The sequence below is a fragment of the Erpetoichthys calabaricus genome, chromosome 17 (genome assembly GCF_900747795.2).
Source record: "Erpetoichthys calabaricus chromosome 17, fErpCal1.3, whole genome shotgun sequence".
Lineage (NCBI taxonomy): Eukaryota > Metazoa > Chordata > Cladistia > Polypteriformes > Polypteridae > Erpetoichthys > Erpetoichthys calabaricus.
In genome coordinates, this window is record NC_041410.2 from 10,554,607 (window position 1) to 10,577,998 (window position 23,392).

Genomic DNA, 23,392 nt, shown 5'->3' on the forward strand with positions numbered 1-23,392 from the left:
AAACTAGAGTTATCAAAATGCCATCTTATTCCCCTAATCTGTCACAAGCATCTTCAGTCAAATGCTTCCAGCCTTCTCTTAATTGCTTGGCTAAATGTCCAGCTTTCAGCTCCATGCAAAGCTGCTGGCACTACTAGTGTGTTGTAGACTCCTAATTTTGTCCACAGTTTGGTGTCTCTGTATCTTCAAAGTCCTCTTTCTAACTTAACAAATGTCGATCCTGCCAGACCTAATTTCTTCTGTCACATCCATCTCACGGCTAATTTTATACTAAAGTGTTAAGAGAAATATGTTTCCCTTTGACAAACTCTGACCATCCCCAAGTGGACTTATTTGAGTAGGCCACAATGAAGAAATGAACAACCATCATCTTGGTACTTTGTGTTATTAAGACTAAAAGAAGCTTTATTAATGTTTTGTTACATAGCAGTAATGGAGTGATAAATGCATTTTTGCTGTACCTAAACTAAAATGTTACCTGCTTCACATTCCTAACCTTCCACAACTGACCTGTACCTTGGTACTTGTGTCTCTCCTTCTCCCTCTCTGTGTGTGTGTGTGTGTGTGTACAGTATATACGAGGGGAAGTCAAAAAGTAAAGGGACATTTGAGAAAAGGGGCATTTATTCTAATGATAGAAATGTGAAACATACCTTATTTTTCTACATAACCTCCCTGAACTTCAATGCACTTTTCCCAACGTTTCACAAGTTTTTTGATTCCGTCGGGAAAAAAAGTTTTTCGGTTGCATCTGCAACCAATTTTGCACTGCATTAATGACTTCTTCATCACTTGCAAATCTTCTTCCCCTTAGCGCTTCCTTTAATGGTCCAAACATATGAAAATCGCCTTCCAAAATTTTTTTTATAATAGAGCGGTATAAAATCCAACGGCTGTCTGTCTGTGTGTCCGCTTTTCACGAGAGAACTACTTAATGAATTTAGATCGGGTTTTTTTCTATAATTTGCTTGAACATTCTGTTTGATTTTGCTACTTCTCTCATCGTGCTAAGTGTCATAGTTTGCTTGCAGAAGCGATTTATTAGTGTGAACCCAAGACAGAGGCTGTGAGTAGGGCCCTCCTCACTCACACGCCAGCCTCTGTTTGAGTCGGTCTGATGTGGCATTGGCGAGAGGGTTTTAATCCCTCGCATTCCTCTAATCGTGATGGACATGACCTTTCAATTCAAGAGATTACAGTCCCCGGTGAAGCTTTGCTTTGCAATGTCAATGAACAAGGCCCAGGGACAGACACTTGAGTTGGCAGGGGTTGATCTCAGCTCACCAGGCTTCTCGCATGGTCAGCTTTATGTTGCTTTCTCCCAGGTTAGTTCCCATAGAAAACCAATATGTCCTCACCCCTGATAGCAAAACCAAAAATATTGTATATCAAGAGGCCCTCAGATATGAAAGCTATCAATATAAATTCTTCTCAATACAAATTACATTTTTTTTTTTATTGATTTTTAAAGTTTGTCCTGTTTCACTACTACGTGGGCAGAGCCGCGGGGGACAGCTCATAATGTATAGAAAGGTGCTATGGAAAATGTTTGTGTTTTGTTCAGGTTATAGGGAAACAAATGTTTGGCTTAAAAGACTTGCTTTCTTAGAGAATCAGGCAATAAACTACAGTGTACTGCAGTAATCAAACTAAGATATGTATAAATAACTAACTCTTATAAGGATTTTAATATGATGGATAGATATTATCAGTAGTGGAAATAAGAGACGGGACTAGGACTGTACAAACTTAAATGAATGAGGTGGTAGGTAACTTGTGGAAAACATTGTACAAAACTGCAGAAAGGATAGGAAGCCACTTTAGGTCAGCAATCAGTCCGATAGCAGCCATTAAACTGAATAGATGGCTGCAGAGGACAGGCTCAATCAAAGTAATGAGAGACTAAATGTTTTTTCTTCTTTTTTTCCTCCCACCAGAGATTTTAAACGGTGTAATAAAAAGTGTTAAAAAGGACGGCGAATGGAAGGTAAGTCCAAAAACAGCATAAACAATTTGTGTAAAGTTGATGTTACAAATGATGTATTTTCAGTTCTCACACACACAGATTTAGGTTAAACAGAATGGAGAAAGTTATATTATTTCTAGTCTGAGATAAATGTTGATGTTGAAATTATATTTTATTTCTTTAGCACAATTTCAAGCAGAGAATGTAGCTCAAGGTGCTTTACAATATGTCACAGAGAAAGTTGCAAGAAAAGCAGAAATAAATAAAATTAGGTAAGAATAATAATGAATAAGTAAACAAAGAAAAAAAATCAGTGCGATCTTCTAACACATAGATATATAATGAGTGGAAGAGTAGCGTCCTTATATACAATTTCATATTGTAAGTCTCTAAAGAGCCTCACAGTTAGGAGACCTGAGGTTCACTTCCCGGGTCCTCCCTGCGTGGAGTTTGCATGTTCTGTCCGTGTCTGCGTGGGTTTCCTCCCACAGTCCAAAGACATGCAGGTTAGGTGCATTGGTGATTCTAAATTGTCCCTAGTGTGTGCTTGGTGTGTGTGTGTGTGTGTGCCCTGCGGTGGGCTGGCGCCCTGCCCGGGGTTTGTTTCCTGCCTTGCGCCCTGTGTTGGCTGGGATTGCATCCAGCAAACCCCGTGACCCTGTAGTTAGGATATAGCGGGTTGGATAATGGATGGATGGATGGAAGTCTCTAAAGAGGAGTCCGTTGATAAGATCATATGACCGGGAGGAGAGAAAAAACAATGTCTCTGTAATCAGAAATGTTTAGGTAGTGTTGGTGATCATTTCTAAAGGGCACATTTATACCTGTCTCGTTATCCCTCTGACATTCTCGCTGGATTTTTCATTTGTATACTAAAACCGCCCACAAATTTGCTTTCTCCTTGTAGAAAGAAAAGAGAGTAGACTCTTAGAAATAGGCAAGCAGTATAACGATTTTTAAAAAGCAGCAGTTCAAGCAAGGAAAGTCGAGACAGGAGGCAATTCACAGTATGAAAGAAAGAAGGCAGAAAGTGGTCCCCAAAAAGCATTAAAAGAAACATGGGGTCATAAGAGAGGTTGTACTTATGTGTTTACTAGGTGTAAGTTGTAGTCAGATGGGCTGTGTCAATGCGTGTGTGAGAAAAGGAAAACCGTAAAGGCTACTCCCATGTTGAAAAAGAAAAGAATGTAAAACCAATGTCACAATACTCAGCTGCTAGTTGGAGGGGATGTCAGACTTGATGACTGTTGACGTAACTGATCTCATTGCCTGACTGTCAATTTAACAGACTAGTAATCGCTAGGGACATCAAATTTGAGACTGCATGGTGACGTTCAAGCACAGTTTCACATTTCCAGACTGTTGTAAGTCTGCCCCTTTTTTTTTTCTGACAGCCAATAACATGCTGCCTGACAGAGCTGGTACCCATGCGAAGGCCTTAGAGGTGCAGTGAGTTCAGCTGCAGTCTCCTTGTAGCTCCATCGTTGGCATTGTAATTCTGCCCAAGCAGCCATTGGTTGTTAGCTCTGCCACACTCAGACCTGTTTGATTTTGTTGAGGCTAGTCACAGACTAGTTGGACTGAGTCACTGGGTATGTCACATTACACGATAGACAGTCATGGGCACACACTTCCGACTCGCTAAGACTCTATAAAATGAATTCTACGACTTAAAAATCATCTAAAAGTCCTATAGTGACGTGGCTTTTAGAGATGCGGTGTTTTGGCTGTGTAACCTTGACGCACCTGATAAAAGGCCGTACAACCAAAACGTTACGTCCCTAACCACCTTTTCTTTATTTACATATTCATTTTAATATCTGTAAGTGAGAACTGGTCAGTAGTTGTTTGGAGGTCATAAATCACATTTTTTAAAAATGTTTTGCAGGGATTTTGAGGATATGAACCTCATTGGAACAGTACATTCAATAGATAGATGCTTTATTAATCCCCAAGGGGAAATTCCCATACTCCAGCAGCAGCATACTGATAAAAAACAATATTAATTAAAGAGTGATAAAAACACAGTGCAAGTTAAAAAGTGCAAGGTGGAGAGTGTGAGGCAGGTATAACACACAATAACTTTGTATAATGTTAACGTTTACCCCCCCGAGTGGAATTGAAGAGTTGCTTAGTGTGGGGGAGGAACGATCTCCTCAGTCTGTCAGTGGAGCAGGACGGTGACAGCAGTCTGTCGCTGAAGCTGCTCCTCTGTCTGGAGATGATCCTGTTCAGTGGATGCAGTGGATTCTCCATGATTGATAGGAGTCTGCTTAGCGCCCGTCGCTCTGCCACGGATGTCAAACTGTCCAGCTCCGTGCCTACAATAGAGCCTGCCTTCCTCACCAGTTTGTCCAGGCATGAGGCGTCCCACTTTTTTATGCTGCCTCCCCAGCACACCACCGCGTAGAAGAGGGCGCTCTCCACAACCGTCTGATAGAACATCTGCAGTATCTTATTGCAGATGTTGAAGGACGCCAGCCTTCTAAGGAAGTATAGTCGGCTCTGTCCTCTCTTGCACAGAGCATCAGTATTGGTAGGACAGTACTTGAGAGTTTATTTAGGAAACTTGCTGATTTTCTGTTAGTAATATGCAAGAAAATAATAAAGGAAATTGAAAAAAACAATGTAATATTTAGTTCAGGGCAGAAATAATACATTAACATGCAGGGTGATCAGGGTTAGGATGTCATGGATGGTGTTTTATTTAGACCCGCCCAAATAACAGAGCAGGGATGGGTAAAGTCGGTCCTGGAGGGCCGCAGTGGCTGCAGGGTTTTGTTCCAACCCAATTACTTAATCAGAAAACAATTGTTGACAGTAATTTAATTTCATGGCTTGTTAGTGCTTTAAATCTGCCATGTCAGGTCAGTCTCATATCCTAGATTTTTTTTTCCTTTCTAAGGTTATCATCCAAATGATGTGAAGCCTAAAATGGAGGAGTAATTCTCAGTCCATCACTTTCCTTCCAAGTATTTAATTAAACAAAATAGTGCATGATAAATACACACGGGTGTAACTGGAAACGAGCTTAATGGAGATCTGTTGGTTTCTTTTGTCATTTGCATCTAATTGCTAAAACGGAGCAATTAAAAACTGAGAATGCAGCTGTTTAACTCTAAAATAAGCAATAAGGGTTCAAAATCCTAATGAGCGAGACTAGTGAAATAAAGCAGAAAAGCGTTACTTGAGCAATAATCGCTTCTTATTAAGCAATTAAAAAAAACCTGAAGCCACTGTGGCCCTCCGGGAATGACTTTGCTCTACTCTGGGTTAGAGGGTCTCCAACTAAAAATATAAGTTGTAGGTTTCTTGAATTTTTTAGTTGGAAAAGATGCTTTTTTCTCCATCCATCATTAGTATATTTGATGTTAGGGCCATGATAAAGTCATATTTTTAAATAGAAATGGTTAAAATACTAATTGTTCAAATAGCTTATAAATGGTAATTCAGGTTATAAATGGCCAGTTGTACAGTTTAGTATCCGAGTCATGCAAGGTGTACCTCAGTTCTGTCTAGAGCAGAATTTATCAATTTTGGTGTTTGTTTTTAAATTGCTGCTAAATAAAAGATACTACATTGATTTTTTTTTTAATATAAAAGTTAATAACAACAAGGTAGTGCAATTAATTTACTTTATTTGTTTCACAGCTAATTAAGCTTGTAAATCATAGCTTTTTATGTTTTATTATTTTACACTTTGTTTTATTACTTTTCCCTGTGACCCTGCATTAGATGTAAACTGGTTTTAAACATGGAAGAATATTTCTCTTTTCTTGAAACATTGTGCATAACAGGGCTAAATGTCACCTCTAATAACCCTTTGCTTTTATTCTGAAAATATTCTGTTAATAGTTGCTACCATAGCATGGAGAGACCAAACCATCCTTCCTTCAGCAACTTCTTCCAGACCCTCCTAGATGCCCCAGGGCCTCACATGATATGCCACCAGTGTGCCCTGGGTCTGCCCCTTAGTTTTTTCCCCATGGGATGAGCCTTGTAAACCCCCCAAGAGAAGTGGGCACATGACTTCCTAACTATATATTCAGGAGGTTTGGCCCTCTAATATGAAAAGGATAAATGCCAGATGCTATTGTTAAAAATCTAACAAAAAGTGTATTTTTTCCTTGTTCTACATAGTTGTGAGTAGTGTTTAAAACTTTGTTGTGAATTTGCATTTTGTCTGCACTTAGGTTCTGATTGTGGATCACTCCAGCATGAGGATTCTGTCATCCTGCTGCAAAATGTCCGATATCATGGCAGAAGGCATTACAAGTATGTATTCAAAATTAATAAAATGTGCTAATGCTCATATACTGTACTAGCTGTAAGTAATCAACAGAGACCTCGGTGTTAACATTTGCAGTGCATCCTTCACTGCTTATATCTCTATTATATGCCATTTGGTATGGGATTCATAAAAGCAGCATTGATGTTTGTTTTGCGCCATCTTTTGGAATGACAAATGCAATGCATATGTCTGTGTTATATGCCATTTGGTATGCCATTTGTAAATGCAGTGCTTATGTTTGTGATGCACCATCTGTTGGAATACATTTTGTCATTGCATGTCTTTGTGATTTGGCATCTTTTAGAATGACAAAGCCAATACATAACACTCTGATATGCGATATGCCATTTGGTAGGGGCTTCCTAAAAGCAGTGTTAATGTTTGATGTGCCATCTGTTGGAATGACAAATGCAATGCATTTTATTACTAACAATTCTTGTGATGCTCCATCTTTTGGAATGACTGGAATGTATCAACCAGATGGTTTATTGCTCAAAGTTGTTTTCAACAACTGAATAGCCATAGTGTGTTGAAAATGTGCATTATTTTGAGCACTTACATTGAGAGTAAACATATCCATGTTTTTTTTAATGAATATGTATAAAACTTGAATTCTAAGCCCATTTAGAAAAATAAAATTTAATTGGCTTATGTAAATTTGTGGGATTAGATTTTGTTATATCTCATGAGTCACTGAAGGAAAATAAAAGATAACCCCTTTCTTTTTCTTTCTTACTGACCCTGGTCAATGTGTATTTAATTTTTAAAATCCCAGTCTCCACACACAACAGAAGTAAATACAGTGTCTATAAAAAGTATTCACCCCCTAGAAAGTTTTCACATTTTGTTGTCGTACTACTTGGCATTTTGACACAGGTGAACAGAAAAATTGATCCTTAATGTGAAAGTGGAAACAGATCTTCTTTGTAAGAATCTTTCAAAGATTCTTCTTTGTAAGGTTGAGTTGGGGATTGTGAGTAGAACTGTGAACATGTCTAAGGGAGTAGTGAATGCTCTTTTAGGCACTGGCGGTCCCAAGAGAGAGCTGCAAAATTGTGGTTTTTTTGGTGCTTTGAATCATTCTGTAACTTCTCGACAATATGTAACACAACCTGGAGCACATCCTTCACAAGCAGGACCTCCCCATGCTGCTTGATGTGGAGCTTTCGAAGAATAAAAAGCTACCTATAAGCTAGCAGCAACTCCTACTATTTAGAAAGAGAAGCTGAAACACCTCTCAGAGACTTAACAGTTAATTACTTTTTTTAAGAAGAAATGATAATCCATCAGATATTCAAAGTGTCAAAGCTAAACAAAAATGGATGGCAGTAAAAGTGAACAGTGGGCTGCCACACTGTGGCAATGGGTGGACAACTGCCTTCTTGCTATAGCACTTGCTACTCTTCTTCAGGTTCTGATACTGGCTTCAATATTCTTTTGAATTTGTGGAGGTCTTGTCTGCAAGTACTCAAAACCATCTGCATGATATCTGTGAAGTCGAGGGGGCTGGGGCTGCTATACTTTATTCTTGGCTTAGTTGAATGTAAATATCCATCCATCCATCCATTATCCAACCTGCTATATCCTAACTACAGGGTCACGGGGGTCTGCTGGAGCCAGTCCCAACCAACACAGGGCGCAAGGTAGGAAACAAACCCCCGGGCAGGGCGCCAGCCCACCGCAGGGCGCACACACTAGGGACAATTTAGAATCGCCAATCCACCTAACCTGCATGTCTGTGGACTGTGGGAGGAAACCCACGCAGACACGGGGAGAACATGCAAACTCCACGCAGGGAGGACCCGGGAAGCGAACCCTAACTGCGAGGCAGCAGCACTACCCACTGGGCCGCCTGAATTTAAATATATACTGCAAAACTTTTTAATTCGAGTATAGCATCAAATTAATGAAACTTGTAGGCTATTGATCTGGTCAGTGAAGTAGCAGAGCGGGTTATTAATCAGTTGGTGCACTAGAGGGGCAGCAATGAGACGACCCCCAAAACAGGAATGAATGGTTTCACAGGTGGAGAGAGGCCACTGACATTTGTCCCTCCTCATCTGTTTTGTCACTTGTTTTGCATTTGGCTACAATCAGTGTCACTACTGGTAGCATGAGGCCATACCTGGACCCTACAGAGGTGGCACAGGTAGTCCAACTTCTCCAGGATGGCACATCCATACATGTCATTGCCAGAAGGTTTGCTGTGTCTCCCAGCACAGTCTAAATGGCATGGAGGAGATTACTCTAGGAGAGCTGGACAGGGCCCCTCGTAGAAGGTCCTTAAACCATCAGCAGGACCCACTGGTGTCTGTTCCTTTGGGCATGGAGGAACAGGATGAGCACTGGCAGAGCCTACAAAATGACCTCCAGCAGGCAGGCCACTGGTGTGAATGTCTCTGACCAAACAATCAGAAACAGACTTCATGAGGGTGACCTGAGAGCTTGACGTCCTCTAGTGGGCACCGTGGAGCTCGATTAGCATTTGCCATAGAATACCAGAATTGGTAGTCCGCCTCTGGTGCCCTGTGCATTTCACAGATGAGAGCAGGTTCACCCTGAGCACATGTGACAGACCTGAATGGGTCTGGAGAAGCCGTGGAGAATGTTATGTTGCCTGTAACATCGTTCAGCGTGACCGGTTTGGTGGTGAGTCAGTGATGGTCAGTCTGGGGAGGCATATCCATGGAGGGACGCACAGACCTCTACAGGCTAGACAATGGTGAGCACTGGGGTGAAATCCTTGGACCCATCGTTAGACCCTGTGCTGGTTCCTTTCGGGTGCACGACAATGCCCGGCGTCATGTGGCGAGAGGACGAAGGCATTGATACCATTGACTGGCCCCCACGCTCACTTGCCTGAACTCAATCCAATAGAACACCTCTGAGTGTTTTGGTCCGACGCCTCAGCCTGTCCAGGAGCTCAGTGATGCCCTGGACCAGATCTGGGAGGAGATCCCCCAGGACACCATCCGTTGTTGTATCATTAGGACGTTGTCAGGCATGGGGTGGGGGATGCATACAAACTACTGAGTACAATTTGGAGTTGCTGCAATGAAATTTCGGCCAAATGGACTCGCCTGCCTACCTGCCACATCATTTTGTCCCTTTGATTTTCGGGGTGACTTTGAATTCAGCCCTCTGTAGGTTGATCATCTTCATTTCCATCAAATGATGTGCCATCCTTCCGTTCCTAACACATCACCATATCAGTAGAGATAGCCTGCAGGATTTTTTTTCTCTTTGAGATCTGATGTGTTTTCAAAGTGTTCCTTTAATTTTTTTTGAGCAGTTTATTTTTTTTTTCTTTAACAATTTTAATTTATTTTGTAATTTTGCTTGTGATGTAGCAGATTAGGAAATGGGGCAGGTGAATGTTATGGGACTTCTGCTAGTGGCGCAGTGGTAGTGCTGCTGCTTTGCAGTAAGGAAACTATGGAAGATTGTGGGTTCGCTTCCCGGTTCCTCCCTGTGTGGATAGTGCTTTGAGTACTGAGAAAAGCGTTATATAAATGTAATGAATTATTATTATTACTTTGGTCTAACATTTAGAGGTTTGAGGGTAAGGCAGCATGAATGCACAATCGCCATTTTATGACTTTTAATATGTGCTTTAATTTAAAACATTTTTTTGTGTATTTACAGTTGTAGAGGACATCAACAAAAGACGCCAGGCAATCCCAACCTTAGAAGCAATTTATCTGATTTCACCCACTGAAAAGGTACCCATTATGCTTGTTTGAAGTTTTTAATCTGAATTTGATTTATCTTTTTGTAAACTGTTACTGACTTTAATAATCTGTACTTCCCATTTGCAATCAATCAGGATATAATTAATTGCTGTGCTTCAAAAGGTATCTGTCAGAGGGAGGCTTGTTTGTTTAATATTTCTAATCAAGAAGTTTATTGGATTTATCTTTGCAGTTTTGTTAGGCCTTACAGCTAGCATTAGTGTGTATGTATTTATTTAACATTTATCAGGAATTTTAATGTATGCTCCCTAAGAGTTGTCTTTCCCTGGGATGATTGCTCATCGTCTTTCTTTGCTTGTCCACAAATAGACTTGGATAAATTGTGTTAGTTGTTTGAATTGAATTTTTGTTCACTTGTCTCTTTCAGTCAGTTCAATCGGTGATTAACGACTTCAGAGAGACCCCCAGCTATATGTACAAAGCTGCTCATATATTTTTTACAGACTGTAAGTTTTTTTGCCTTTAATATTTTTTCATTAGTGCCATGCTATATGTGTTTGTATTATTGTAAATCCCCCACATCGAGACTCCCATATCCTATTCACACAGCTCCTTGGAGTCAGAACCAACCCCAAATGGACTTGTCTGCATACTCATTCACACTCCCCAACACTCGCAAATGGCCAGTTTAGAGTCTTCAATCAACATGACACACTAGTCTTTGAGGATATGAGAGGAAAACCTGAGTAACTAGAAGAAAATGTGTGCGGACATAAGGACAATGTGTAAACGTCACAGAGAAAATGACTGGGCACGGAATTTTAACTAAGAATAAGCATTAAGCACTGTGCAAAAATGATACCCACGAAATAGCATAGCACTCATCGAGTATGGATCCGTTTGTTCTAGATCTTCTTTATGTGTTTGATAAGTGTTAGTTATCCTTGAGCATAGATGGTTTCCAAATGCCAAGTACAGTGGAACCTCTGTTTGCAAGTAACTTGGTTTATGAGTGTTTTGCAAGACAAGCTAAAATTTTGAATAAATTTTGACTTGATAAACGAGCGAGGTGCTGCAATACGAGTAGTATGTATACGCTTTGTCTGCTGAGCGTCATGTGATCACAACTGAGCTGATGGTTCTTCTCTCTCTCTTTCTCTCTGCGGGATTGTGGGCAATCGTCTCCTATTCTCCGTCTGAGTTGGCGTGCCTCACTCATATAGTCCACATCTGTATGAGCGTATACTGTTTACTACAGCATTGTGACTGTGTGTGTGTGCGCGCGTGTGTGCTGTGACATGCGAGTCCCCGTCTTGCACCCCAAAACACGAAGCTGAGTCTCAGTACTTTAGCAACACCAGCTTTATTCAGCTTGAAACAGCAACAGAGCAGTTATTTATTGTAGCGGGATCTGCCACTCTCCTATACACAGACGCAGCAGTCAGGCAGGGCCGTGGCCAAGTAGTACTGTGCCCTGCGCATTTTGTAATGTTCCTTGTATCACCCATCGATGGCAGGTGCTTATAGCATGTCCGCGATCTTTTCAGATTCGCTTTTATGGCGAACTGCTACAGCACTGGGAGCCTACGATTGCTTTGGGACGCTCATCCGCGTGTTGTCCTGTTGGGTGGAATCCCACAAGAGTTTAGAAACTCACTCACACCAGCCATGATTCTTTTTCAAAGGTAAAGTGCAGGTTAATTTGTTTTATGTATTTTTACTTTATATTTTTTATTAATCATTTTTATATGAATAGTTTTGGGTTGTGGAACAAATCATCTGAGTTTCCATTATTTCTTATGGGGAAATTCACTTTGATATACGAGTGCTTTGGACTGCGAGCATGTTTTCTGAACGAATTATGCTCGCAAACCGAGGTTCCACTGTATAGATACAAATCTGAGCTGTGGCATGTTCTTTAATTGTAACTAGTCTATTCTTATGTTTTACAGACTGTCCTGATGCCCTCTTTAGTGAACTAGGAAGGGCACGGGTGTCGAAAGTTATTAAAACACTTAAAGAAATTGGAGTTGCTTTTCTGCCTTATGAATCTCAGGTAAGCATAGTTTTACATGTTAACTGATTTCATCTTCATTTTATGTTCTTAAATGTACTTGTTGTTTTAAGACTGGAATTTACCATTTTCCTTTGAACTAAAGCTGAAGATTCTGGAGGGGGTGTAAGAGGGAAAATGTTAAAGGAATACTTTACATAAAAATTATATGTATATATTTTTTAATGTTGCCCTGTGTAGTTTTGTAATGCCGGCTGACAAGAGCTTTAATGTCCTGCTTTCATGCAGAAAAGAGATAATAAAGTTTCTGATATAGTAGGTGTGTATTGTGACCAACACTAAATAATGGCAACAAATATGAAAACGTCAAATGAAAAATCTCGCGTTACTCGTGGTGCATAATCCACTTGTCAAGTCGGCCAGTTGTATGCTCACAACATTCCAAACATGTATTTTTTACTACAATATTGTTAAATAAGCCACATCCGGCTGAATTGTGGACCTTCCTCAATTGGTTACTTATATAGTCATATCCACGCATGGAGTACCTCAGGATTACTTAGTGCCAGTCAGAGAGACTGCACAGATGAATTGACCTTCTACTTATGGAAGCATCTCGGATATGTGCACGTTTGAGGCATATCCTCTTCCTGATAATCTTTTCACTTTTGATTTTGTGTTGTATACATCTCTTTACACCAATGATATAATATCAAGTGCAATGTTAGCCAACTACAACAACATTTATTTTTATAGCACATTTTCATACAAACAATGTAGCTCAAAGTACTTTACAAGATGAAGAAAGAGAGAAAAAATACAAAATAAATAAGAATTAAAATAAGGGAACACTAATTAACATAGAATAAAAGTAAGGTCTGATGTTCAGGGAGGACAGAAAAAACAAAAAAAAACTCAGACAGCTGGAGAAAAAAAATAAAATCTGCAGGGGTTCCAAGGCCACGAGACCACCCAGTCCCCTCTAGGCATTCTACCTAACATAAATGACCTCAGTCAATCCTCATGGTATTCAGGGTTCACGTGGAAGAACTTGATGGTGACGGTCATGTGGACTTCTGGCCTTTAATCCATCAATGTAAGGACATCACGATGCTGTGCCACCACAGAAAACTGGAAAAGAACAGCAGAGAAAGTATTGGTTAGTACGGATTACGGAGCCACCATGAATGATAATGATAATTAATTGAATATGCAGAGCATCAGGATTAAATTAAAATGAAGCTGTTACTGAGTTGGAGTCATGATAAATAAATGCAACTTTTAAGCGTTTTCAACATCATCTTTCTTGTTTGTTTTTTTTTGGGTGTATGATGTGGACGTAATAGTCATTTTAGCAAAAAGGGATTCCCTTAGTGCAGAACAGGGAGGAAAAGTTATATATCTTAAGCAGCCGACAGGGCACGCAAGACAACCATTGGATACGCACGACACAGCCACGCCCGCCAACTCACAGAGACCCGCCCAAAAACTCTAACACCATGGGATACGATGACAACTCACAGAGCCACGCCCACCAACTCTAAGAGCATGGGACAAGAACGCCTGCCCGCACGTCCGCCTGACTGTTACCAGCACCCCGCCCACCAACTCTTAAGACCATGGGATACGACGACAACTCAGAGCCACGCCCACCAACTCTAAGAATTTACTAAGTCTATGGCAAGCAAGATGGAGCTACGCCCACCAACACACAGAGCCCCGCCCACCAACAATTCACTAAGCAGCCGACCATGGCACACGCACAACAGAGCCACGCCCGCCAACAATTCGAGTGAGAGCAAAAGCATTTGCCAAGAATGTTTTCATTAATCAAGAACGAAAGTTGGAGGTTCGAAGACGATCACATACCGTTGTAGTTCCATCCATTATCCAACCCTGTGGTTCCAACCATAAATGATGCCAACTGGAGATCTGGCGGCGTTATTCCCATGACCCACCGGGCAGCCAACCAGGTAACCAAAGTCTTTGGGTTCTGGGGGGAGTATGGTTGCAAAGCTGAAAATTAAAGGAATTGACAGAAGGGTACCACCAGGTGTGGAGCCTTTCGCTTAATTTGAAACATCACCCGGCCCGGACACGGAGAGGATTGACAGATTGATAGCTCTTTCTCGATTCTGTGGGTGGTGGTGCATGGCCGTTCTTAGTTGGTGGAGCGATTTGTCTGGTTAATTCCGATAACGAACGAGACTCCCTCCTGCTAAATAGTTATGCGACAAAAGAGCGGTCGGCGTCCAACTTCTTAGAGGGACAAGTGGCTTTCAGCCACGTGAGATTGAGCAATAACAGGTCTGTGATGCCCTTAGATTTCCGGTGCTGCACGTGCGCTACACTGAATGGATTAACGTGTGTCTACCCGGAGCCGACAGGTGTGGCTAAGCCATTGAACCCAATTCGTGATGGAAACCGGGGCTTGCAATTGTTCCCCACGAACGAGGAATTCTCAGTAAGTGCGGAATGGGCGTCCTTCCCCTCTCCCTCCGTTCCGCCCTCTGCGCCCGAGCGCCGTCCAGCCCCATCCCTTGCTCTGGGAGTTGGAGGCGTGACGGCGGTCCTCCAGTTTTCAGTCACGGACAATTGTATGTTGCCCTCTTCAGAGTTCCATCTTTTCAGTCACCTACAGTCGTATCCTCAAACCCACCCCATTTGGACAACTGTGTCTTTCAGGAAGTGTTCACCCATCAATACATAATTATGCGGCGTATGCTACTCCGCGGGTTGGCTAGTATAGCAATATAGCAACATCCAGCATATACAGGCTTAAAAAGAAGAACGCCTAAATAATAACAAAGACTTTATGACCAACACCCACCAAACCCCACCTTATTGATCCACCATCCCCCTTTCACCCCCCATTGCCTTTGATTCCTGTATGTCTAATCATTTGCCTCTGATGATGACACCTGGTAGGTTGTTGAAAGCTTAGGAATAAAAAACTATTTTAAGATACATAATTCATTCATGTTTCCATTCCATTCATTTTTACTAGCTATAAATAAATATAAATATATATATCTATATGTTTTTGTACTGTAGAGAATTGTTTTTTAATTTTGTGCTTCTTCTCACCTTTGAATGCCAAAAATATGTAGTTGTAGACAATCTCTAAAGTGCTTCAGAGCTTTCGCTGACTGCACACCTTATGAATCTTCTGACATTGTGGCATCTTTTTGTTTTTGTAGTTGGACTGATAATTTAATAAAATACATAAAAAATGATGGCATTGCCTTTTTCCTGAATAGAATACCAAGTGCAGTTTTTTGTGAAGTTTCTAGCAGCCTTATAAAAAATCAATGACAAGCTAAATGTCAAGCTGTGAAACTCGACATACGGTGCTGTCATCTACATCCCCGTGTCATCCACTGCTCTTGAACGCTCTTATTATAACCTTTTATGCATTATAACACTACAGAGTGGGTTTTGTGGGCTTTTCTCAATTGGTGTAGCACTGCTAAAGACAATTTCTGATTTGGATCATTTTTCCTTGGTGAACAGTTTAAAATATCTGAATTATTCAAGTCATTTTAAAGATTCCAAATGTGGAATTTCTGGAAACACCTTAAATGAGACTTTGCTGATATTGAGGTTTTTAAAATTTATATATACTGTATATGTGTGAGTGTGTGTATATTATATTTATTTATATACAGGGTGTCCCAAAAGTCACTATACACTTTTAAAACATTCCTAAAAATTACACAAGAAACTGAGTTTATTAATATTTCTAGCATCAACAAAGGAGTCGTTGCAGTTTTACTTGTTAGGCTTGCCATCACGTTCCAACGCCTTGAAAGACTAGTTGCATGCCTCCATTTTCGACATCTTTCAGCCACCTTTGGACACAAGCCTCTCTGACGTTTTGCAGCGTTTCTTCCCCGACCTCGCTACAGGCCGTGCGGACTCTTTCCTCAAGCTGTGACAGGTTACGGGGCTTAGTGGCAGACTCCTTGCTTTTGATATAGCCCCACAAAAAAAAGTCACAAGGTGTAAGGTTAGGGGATCATGGAGCCCATTTGAGGGGACCGCTTTGATCGATCCATCGGTCAGCAAACTTGATGTTCAGGAAATCTCAGACTAACCTGGCAAAGTGGGGAGGGGCACCATGGTTAAGGGAATGATTTGCTTACAAGAACTGCAAAGTCTAAGTTGTCATATGCTGATGGCTTAAGTCTCTCCGAATGATACCTGGAACCTGTATATAATAATATAAAAAAAATCACACACACACACAGCATTTTTATCTAGAGGCCATTTAAAAACACCCATCTAGTTGGTATAGTGTTGTGTGATGCTTCTGTGCAGAACAGAATCGCACACTGACTGACTGCACAGTAGACAAACCTGGAAGCCCTTCCTTGTGGTTTCTGTTACTGGCAATATACGGTGACTTATATTACAACCTGTAGATAGATAGATAGATAGATAGATAGATAGATACTTTATTAATCCCAAGGGGAAATTCACAATGAATTGTAATGAGAACATGTAGGCTGTCATGCATTTGCATCAGAGGGTCACCTTCCAGGCTTGTCTAAGGTAAGCACTACCACTCTAGGACACCGGGGATGTAATCGCTAGCTCTCTATCTCTCTTATCACTCACAGCTCGGAGAAGATGTGCACTGAGGGTGATTGACGGAACCCTTTTGGGTTTGGGAGCTACAAAAGCGGGCCTCTCCCAAAAAAAGTGTTATCTCGTTCAAGAGATCAATTACCCGCATTGAGGAGCTCCGACCCTGTGGTTGGGCCGCACTCCACACACACAGCCTGTCATTTTGAAGCCAATGGCTAAATTTGGTTTTGTTAACCCTTCACACTATCAGGTGCCACTTATTTTTTATTATTATTATTTATTTGCAAGTAAAAGCGGTAGCCCAGCTCACACCCTAGCATTTCTTTACCGATGACAAGGCACAATTTGAAAATCTGCTTCTCTTGTCTACAGTATAGAACAATGCATGTAAAAAAATAAAAATGTAAACTAATTACACTGGTCTACAAAAAAATATTTTGTGTTTGCTACTGGGAACTTCAGAGCAGCTCTTTATTACATTTTTTACACCGTTTCCATATATAAAATCGGAATTAAGCTAGCACGTCAGGTTTTTGAAATACACATCATTGACGTTTTGATACTTTTGAATATCAATATACTATATCAACACGATATCTGGAGTTTGGACTCTGTCCCACCAAAATTGTTTTGATGTGTTTATTCTGAAAACAAACCTGAAGACGATACCAAAGACACGTTAAAGTATATTTACTGTATGTCAGTTTACCTCAATATAAAAGTGAGGTCAGCATGTCCAAAAATGTTTCGGGCACTCGCTTTTGCGCTTGTACTGCACATCCGTCTCTCTTTGCAAGAACCAACAGTAGTCACCCATCATGCTCAGAGGGAATTTTCCCTGATATTGGTTTTCCATCACCTTTATATCTTGATGAAATCTGCACATCGCTGACATCGCCAAGATTCGGTGGAAAAAAGTTGAGATGAGAATGTAAAAAATGCGTCTTCAGTGACATTCTGGCTCCCGTAAGCTGATATGCTTTCAGCAGGTTCTCCACAAGCTCAGTATAATTCTCTGCTCTGTGCTTATCAAGAAAATTCTAGACAACCCGCACGAATGAGGGTGCTGATTCAGTTGGCTTCAGTTTCCTTTTGAACTCTTTGTCAAGCATCAGTTCACAGATTTCAGGGCCAACAAAAACACCTTCCTTAATTTTGGCTTCACTTTTCTCAAGACCAAACTTATTTCTTAAATGCTGAAACACATCACCTTTACTGTCCAGTCACCCTAGTTGTCCAAGACCTGGAACATCATAACTAAAAAATGGGACATGTTGGACGAAAACGGTTTTCAGATTTGGAGTCGTACAGATGAAAGAATCCCAGTAGCAAAATGCTTGCTAACCAGTGGTATCAATGGTTTGTCGTCGTCCTCGTAATGAATCCGCAGGATTGAAGCATGTGAGTGGAGGGCCAACCAAATGTATGAAGAAAAGTGCGGAGACAGTGCTTGTTAGTAAAGGGGCTCGGAGTGAATTTTCCCCGATATCGGTTTTCTGTCACCTTTATATCTTGATGAAATCTTTCCCCATGCTCATATCGCTGACGTCGCCAAGATTTGGTGGAAAAAAGTCGAGATGAGAATGTAAAAAATGCATCTTCAGTGACATTCGGGCTCCCTTAAGCTGATATACTTTCAGCAGGTTCTCCACAAGATCAGCGTAATTCTCTGCTCTATGACTGCCAAGAAAATTCTGCACAACCCGCACGAATGCTCCCCATGCTGCTGATTCTGTGGGCTTCAGTTTCCTTTTGAACTTATCGACAAGTATCAGTTCACAAATTTCAGGAACAACAAAAACACCTTCCTTAATTTAATCTTCACTTTTCTCGAGACCAAACTTATTTCTTAAATGCTGAAAAGCATTTCCGTTTCTGTCCATCGCCTTGACAGAATTGTCAAAGTAACGGTGAATCTAACGAACGAAATGTCCTGAAATGCAATGTTATGTTTAACAGTAAAAGCGACTACCTATTGCACTGTCATGTCTGAGTTGTGTCATTATGCATTAGAGTCATATAAGACCTGGTAATCAGTAACAAATATTTTTTCTGCTAATTAAACATTAATAATAAAAAAAAATTAATAATGACAAGATAAACAACTCACAGCTGTTAGTAACGTGTGGCGAAATCATTTATCTCAATGGCATCCCTAGTGGAATTACCGGTATTTATCAAAATGGTTATCCGCCTTAACTGCCCAGTCACCCTAGTTGCCCAAGACCTGGAACATCATAACTAAAAAACGGGACGTGCTGCTGGGCGAAAACGGTTTTCAGATTTGGAGTCAGCAAGTGAAACCTGTTTAAAGTAAAGGTGAAGGACTCCCAATAGCAAAATGCATGTTGACCAGTGTTATCAACGGAGTTTTCTCCGTATCTTGCATGTACTCTAGGTAAGCATCCAAATATATATTGCTTATGTTTGTTCAAATCCATTTACAAGTAACATCCCCTTTAGCATTCATGGTGGTTCCAAGTGAGAGTTAATAAGCGGCGTTTATGACTCAAAATATTTAATAGCAAATGTGCCACAGCAAAGCCCAAAGGCAGGTTGCACAACAGTTTAAAAGTGTACTAAAAGTGACTTGATAAATGAAGGTCTTCAAATAAAATCTCAGGTGGCAGCACATGGTGTGCATGATTATAGCAATATTTATAACAAGCTGGCATTGTTAATTAGATTGGAGTAGGTCACATTCGTAACTGCTTGCAGCATCTCGTTTGTTTTCCTTCTCCTTAGCTCAGTGCATTTATTGTTGTAACCTTGCTCATAGATGTTGCTCTATTCATCTTGCACTTTCTTTATTCTGCTTCTCTTTATTTTACTTCTAAATAAAGAACAAATCTAAAGTATTCAAGCCTCTTAAAGATGAGGCAGACATTTAATTATTGGCTGAGATTTGTATTTAAAAGAAAGTAAATGAATGTGTCTACATCTTTGTGGATTGTCTTTTATTTTTCAAAGGTGTTTATCCTAAAGTTAAGGTTTAAATAGCAAAGGTTTTGTTTATAGATAAATAGATTTTGTTTTGTTAGCAATTTAGAGTCCAAGTAAGAAGGCAATTTTGCAAGGTCTATTTCAGTGTAAATAAATTATTAATCCATTGTTAGTTATAACTATAAATTATAGATTAACAGTTACTCAAGGACATTCTGTCATCTTCCTTTTGTTTCTATTATTTGATGAATTCTGAATACTAAGTATAATTTTATTCACTTTATAAAGAAATTTTGAATAATTGCTCTACCTTTGATAGGTATTGTCCGTACAGTTTGAATTTTCCACATTGCCAAATGGCCTTTTGTTTAGATTTGAAGTTTCACGTTAAAGTCCATGTTTAGCAATTAATATTTGTCGATCATTGCGCTGCCCGATGTGTTGCACTATTGCCAAACGTATAGGTAAGAATTTCACAATTCTCTATACACAGCTTTACATTTATTGTTGTAGTGTCACTTGTTATATAAAGTCAAACCATCCCCAGTTAGTTAATGTTTAATATGCAGAACGGGCCATATTGTGGGTGGGTATGCTTTTATGTACTAATTTTCTTTTTTAATGCATACAATTCAGCATCAAGGGATTACAATTTTGCTGTGGATATTGATTTATTGAAATGCTTTCAAATTTTGTTTTCTGCCTCTAAGTATGCTAAGGGCAAATCTTTTTGCTTACTTGTTATGCTGTATATGCCAGGGTATTTTATCATATCACACTCTGCTTTCTTCAAAAATGAGCATTAGTCGCTAAAAAACATTCTTTTGACACTTTTCTATTTTTTCTACTGTAGGCTCAGTTAGAGCCAAAAACCCTTCTCATCAGCATTCTGGGACAGCAAAGGGACCAGACATGGATGAGACAAAAGTGTGTTGCAGGACACGCTTAACGCACACCCATAATTGCTATGCTGGGCCATTTTATGGTCTCCTGTGAAAGGAATACCATCCATCCATCCATTGTTCACCACTTATCTGAAGTCGGGTCGCAGGGGCAGCAGCATAAGCAGGGAAGCCCAGACCTCCCTCTTCCTGGCCACCTCCTCCAGCTCTTTTGGGGGGACCCTGAGGCGTTCCCAGGCCAGCTGGTAAATGTAATCCCTCCAGCGTGTCCTGGGTCTGTCCCGTGGCCTTCTCCCAGTGGGACATGCCCGGAGCACCCCCCCTAGGGAGGCGTCCAGGGGGTGAAAGGAACACTCCACCCAAAAATTGTATTTCTGTTAAAGTTTGCTTATCTCACATAGATTTACACACACACACATACACCTAGCGATCCTATCCAGACAAAGTCTCGAGTGGTGCCAATTGCCAGTCACTCCATTATATTCTGCATGAGATTCTCAATATAGGGATTCACTATCATCAGCTCTAAGAAACATACTGGTGTCATCGTGACACACAGAACAGCACAGCTCTCTTGGTTATATGCTACTTACTAACCCAAACTATGTCTTGGTTTTACCGCAGTTGTTTTACCGCAGGATCAACCTCAATAGCCTTAATAAACCCTGTAAATATGACAAATGTAAACGTTTGACTCAGTTGATTGAGCTGCCTTATGGGACATCCTGAGGGTTCGCGGGATCCCCTCGAGGTTGCTGGATATCATGGCTGGCCTGTCCACTGGTACTGTGAGTGCTGTGCAGAGTGGAGGCAGAACCTCAGTGTTTTTTCTAGTTGATTCTGGGGTTCATCAGGGGTGTGTTCTGCTCCTACTCTGTTCAATGCTTATATAGACTGGGTGTTGGGCAAGGTCGTGGGGTCCAGCGGCTGAAGGGCATCTGTTGGTGAAGAAAGATTCACTGATCTTGCTGATGATGCTGTGATCTTCGCAGAGTCAATGGAGGCTCTGATCGGGGCTCTCAAGTGAGGGCTCTGAATGTCTGGGCTTACAAGTGTCCTGATAAAAACCAAGATCCAGGCCTTTAATGACCTCTTAGGCACTGCCATCAGCAGTGTGATTGTCTGCGGAGAGAGTGTGTCGACCTCGAGAGGTTTACTTACCTGGGCAGTGACATTCATGTCTCTGGTGACTCTTACTATGAAGTCAATAGACGGATTGGGAGACCCTGGGGAGTCATGAGGTTGCTGGAAAGGGGTGTGTGGCGCTCCCGATATCTGTGCAAAAGGACGAAGGCCCAAGTCTTTAGAGTCCTGGTGCTTCTTGTCTTGCTATATGGTTGCGAGACATGGATACTATCCTGTGACCTGAGACCAAGACTGGACTCCTTTGGTAATGTGTCTCTCCGGAAAATCCCGAATGAGGCACGTGACCTGCATTGTGAGGGAGCGTCAGTTACGGCACCACGGCTATGTCGCGCGATTCCCCGAAGGTTATTCAGCTCGTAGTATCCTCATTGTTGGGGACCCGAGTGGCTGGACCAGGCCAAGGGGGTCGCCCACGTAACACCTGGCAGTGACAGATAGATGGTCATTTCCAGAGGGTGGGTTTGGACCGCATGTCTGCCTGGGGGGTTGCCAACCTGGATTCCACGCTGTTTCGTGGTGTGGTGGGTGCGGCAACACACTGTACCAGTGCATGCTCCTCGACTTGACATCTCCCAATCAGACAAGCCAAAATGATGGATGTCTCTGATTAAAATGTTTGATCTTTTAAATAATCCACACTCCTTCCTTTCACAAGCTGTAAATTAATTTGTTAATTCCTAGTCCTATGATATTCATCCGTTTGCAAGTAAAACAGCTCCTGTGGTATGCACCTGTTTTCCATTCCCAGGTAATCAAGTAATTGAAAAAGAAACTGACTGGAACAATTGCATAAATTACTAGTACAATACACAAGGATGCTCGCAATGCCTGTAATTAAAGTCCTGTAAATTCAGTTTATGCTGGTTTGTTTGAGCAAAATAATTAAAATTAATTTAATCATTATACAGTTAAAATGTGAAGATTCTCCATATCAGATCAACTGTACACATTTCCATTGGACTCACTTTTTAAGGGGCCTTAATTTCCTGTAGTGTGCCACCATGCCTTATTAAATTAACTGTAGACTTTTGCACACTCGAGATAACAGTTGTGTTTCAAGGCAGGGCATCTGCATAGGTCAGCATTGCTGACAACACGTGAGCTATGTGCATGTTAGTGCAGAATAAATTGCATTATAAGTAGGAGTAGAATGGCTCCAGGTCACCAAAGGAAAATGTACATTTGTTTGTCATGTAAGAGATGTAAACTGGTAACCAGTTTAATTGTGTAGGTGGACATCATGCTTATATTTACATTTACTGATTTGGAAGGTGGCATGGCTCTACCTAACTTTCAATTTTATTACTGGGCAGCAAATATACAAACTATAAAAACATGGACATGGACACAAATAGATGAAAATGCACAGGCTTGGTCCACAATAGAACTGAAATCCTGCAGTACTTCTTTATATTCCTTGCTTTGTACTCCAATAAATACAAGTTATCGCCAATATGCTAAAAACCCAATTGTGCTTCACTCACTCAGAATATGGAACCAATGTAGGAAGTATTTTAAGATAGAGAAGCTTTTATCTGTGGCACCTCTGCACGAGAACTACCTTTTTCCACCCTCGCAAACATATGCAGTTTTTAATGCCTGGAAAACATCTGGGATTAAATCACTTAGAGATCTGTGCATAGACAACAGCTTTGCATCCTACGAACAATTACACTCCAAATTTAACTTTCCAGTAACAGATTTCACTACCTTCAAATCAGAAAATTTGTTAAACAACTTGAATTTCCGTAATATATAAAACCATTTTGCAGTCCATCCCTTTCAAAGATCCAAGAGGACAATGGGAAAAGGATCTCTCGCTCAAAATCTCAGAACCGGAGTGGAAAG

The 23,392-nt window shown here is 40.8% G+C and overlaps 1 protein-coding gene across 1 annotated transcript in view; it reads left to right on the forward strand.

Annotated features, from left to right (window-relative positions):
• Positions 1 to 23,392, forward strand: part of stxbp2 (syntaxin binding protein 2) — an 80,249-nt gene that overhangs the window by 28,306 nt on the left and 28,551 nt on the right. Inside the window, exons 2-6 of the mRNA XM_028823910.2 lie at positions 1,938 to 1,987; positions 6,160 to 6,241; positions 9,903 to 9,979; positions 10,377 to 10,455; positions 11,902 to 12,005. Coding sequence (XP_028679743.1) covers positions 1,938 to 1,987; positions 6,160 to 6,241; positions 9,903 to 9,979; positions 10,377 to 10,455; positions 11,902 to 12,005 — 392 coding nt within the window. The remainder of the gene's footprint in view (positions 1 to 1,937; positions 1,988 to 6,159; positions 6,242 to 9,902; positions 9,980 to 10,376; positions 10,456 to 11,901; positions 12,006 to 23,392) is intronic.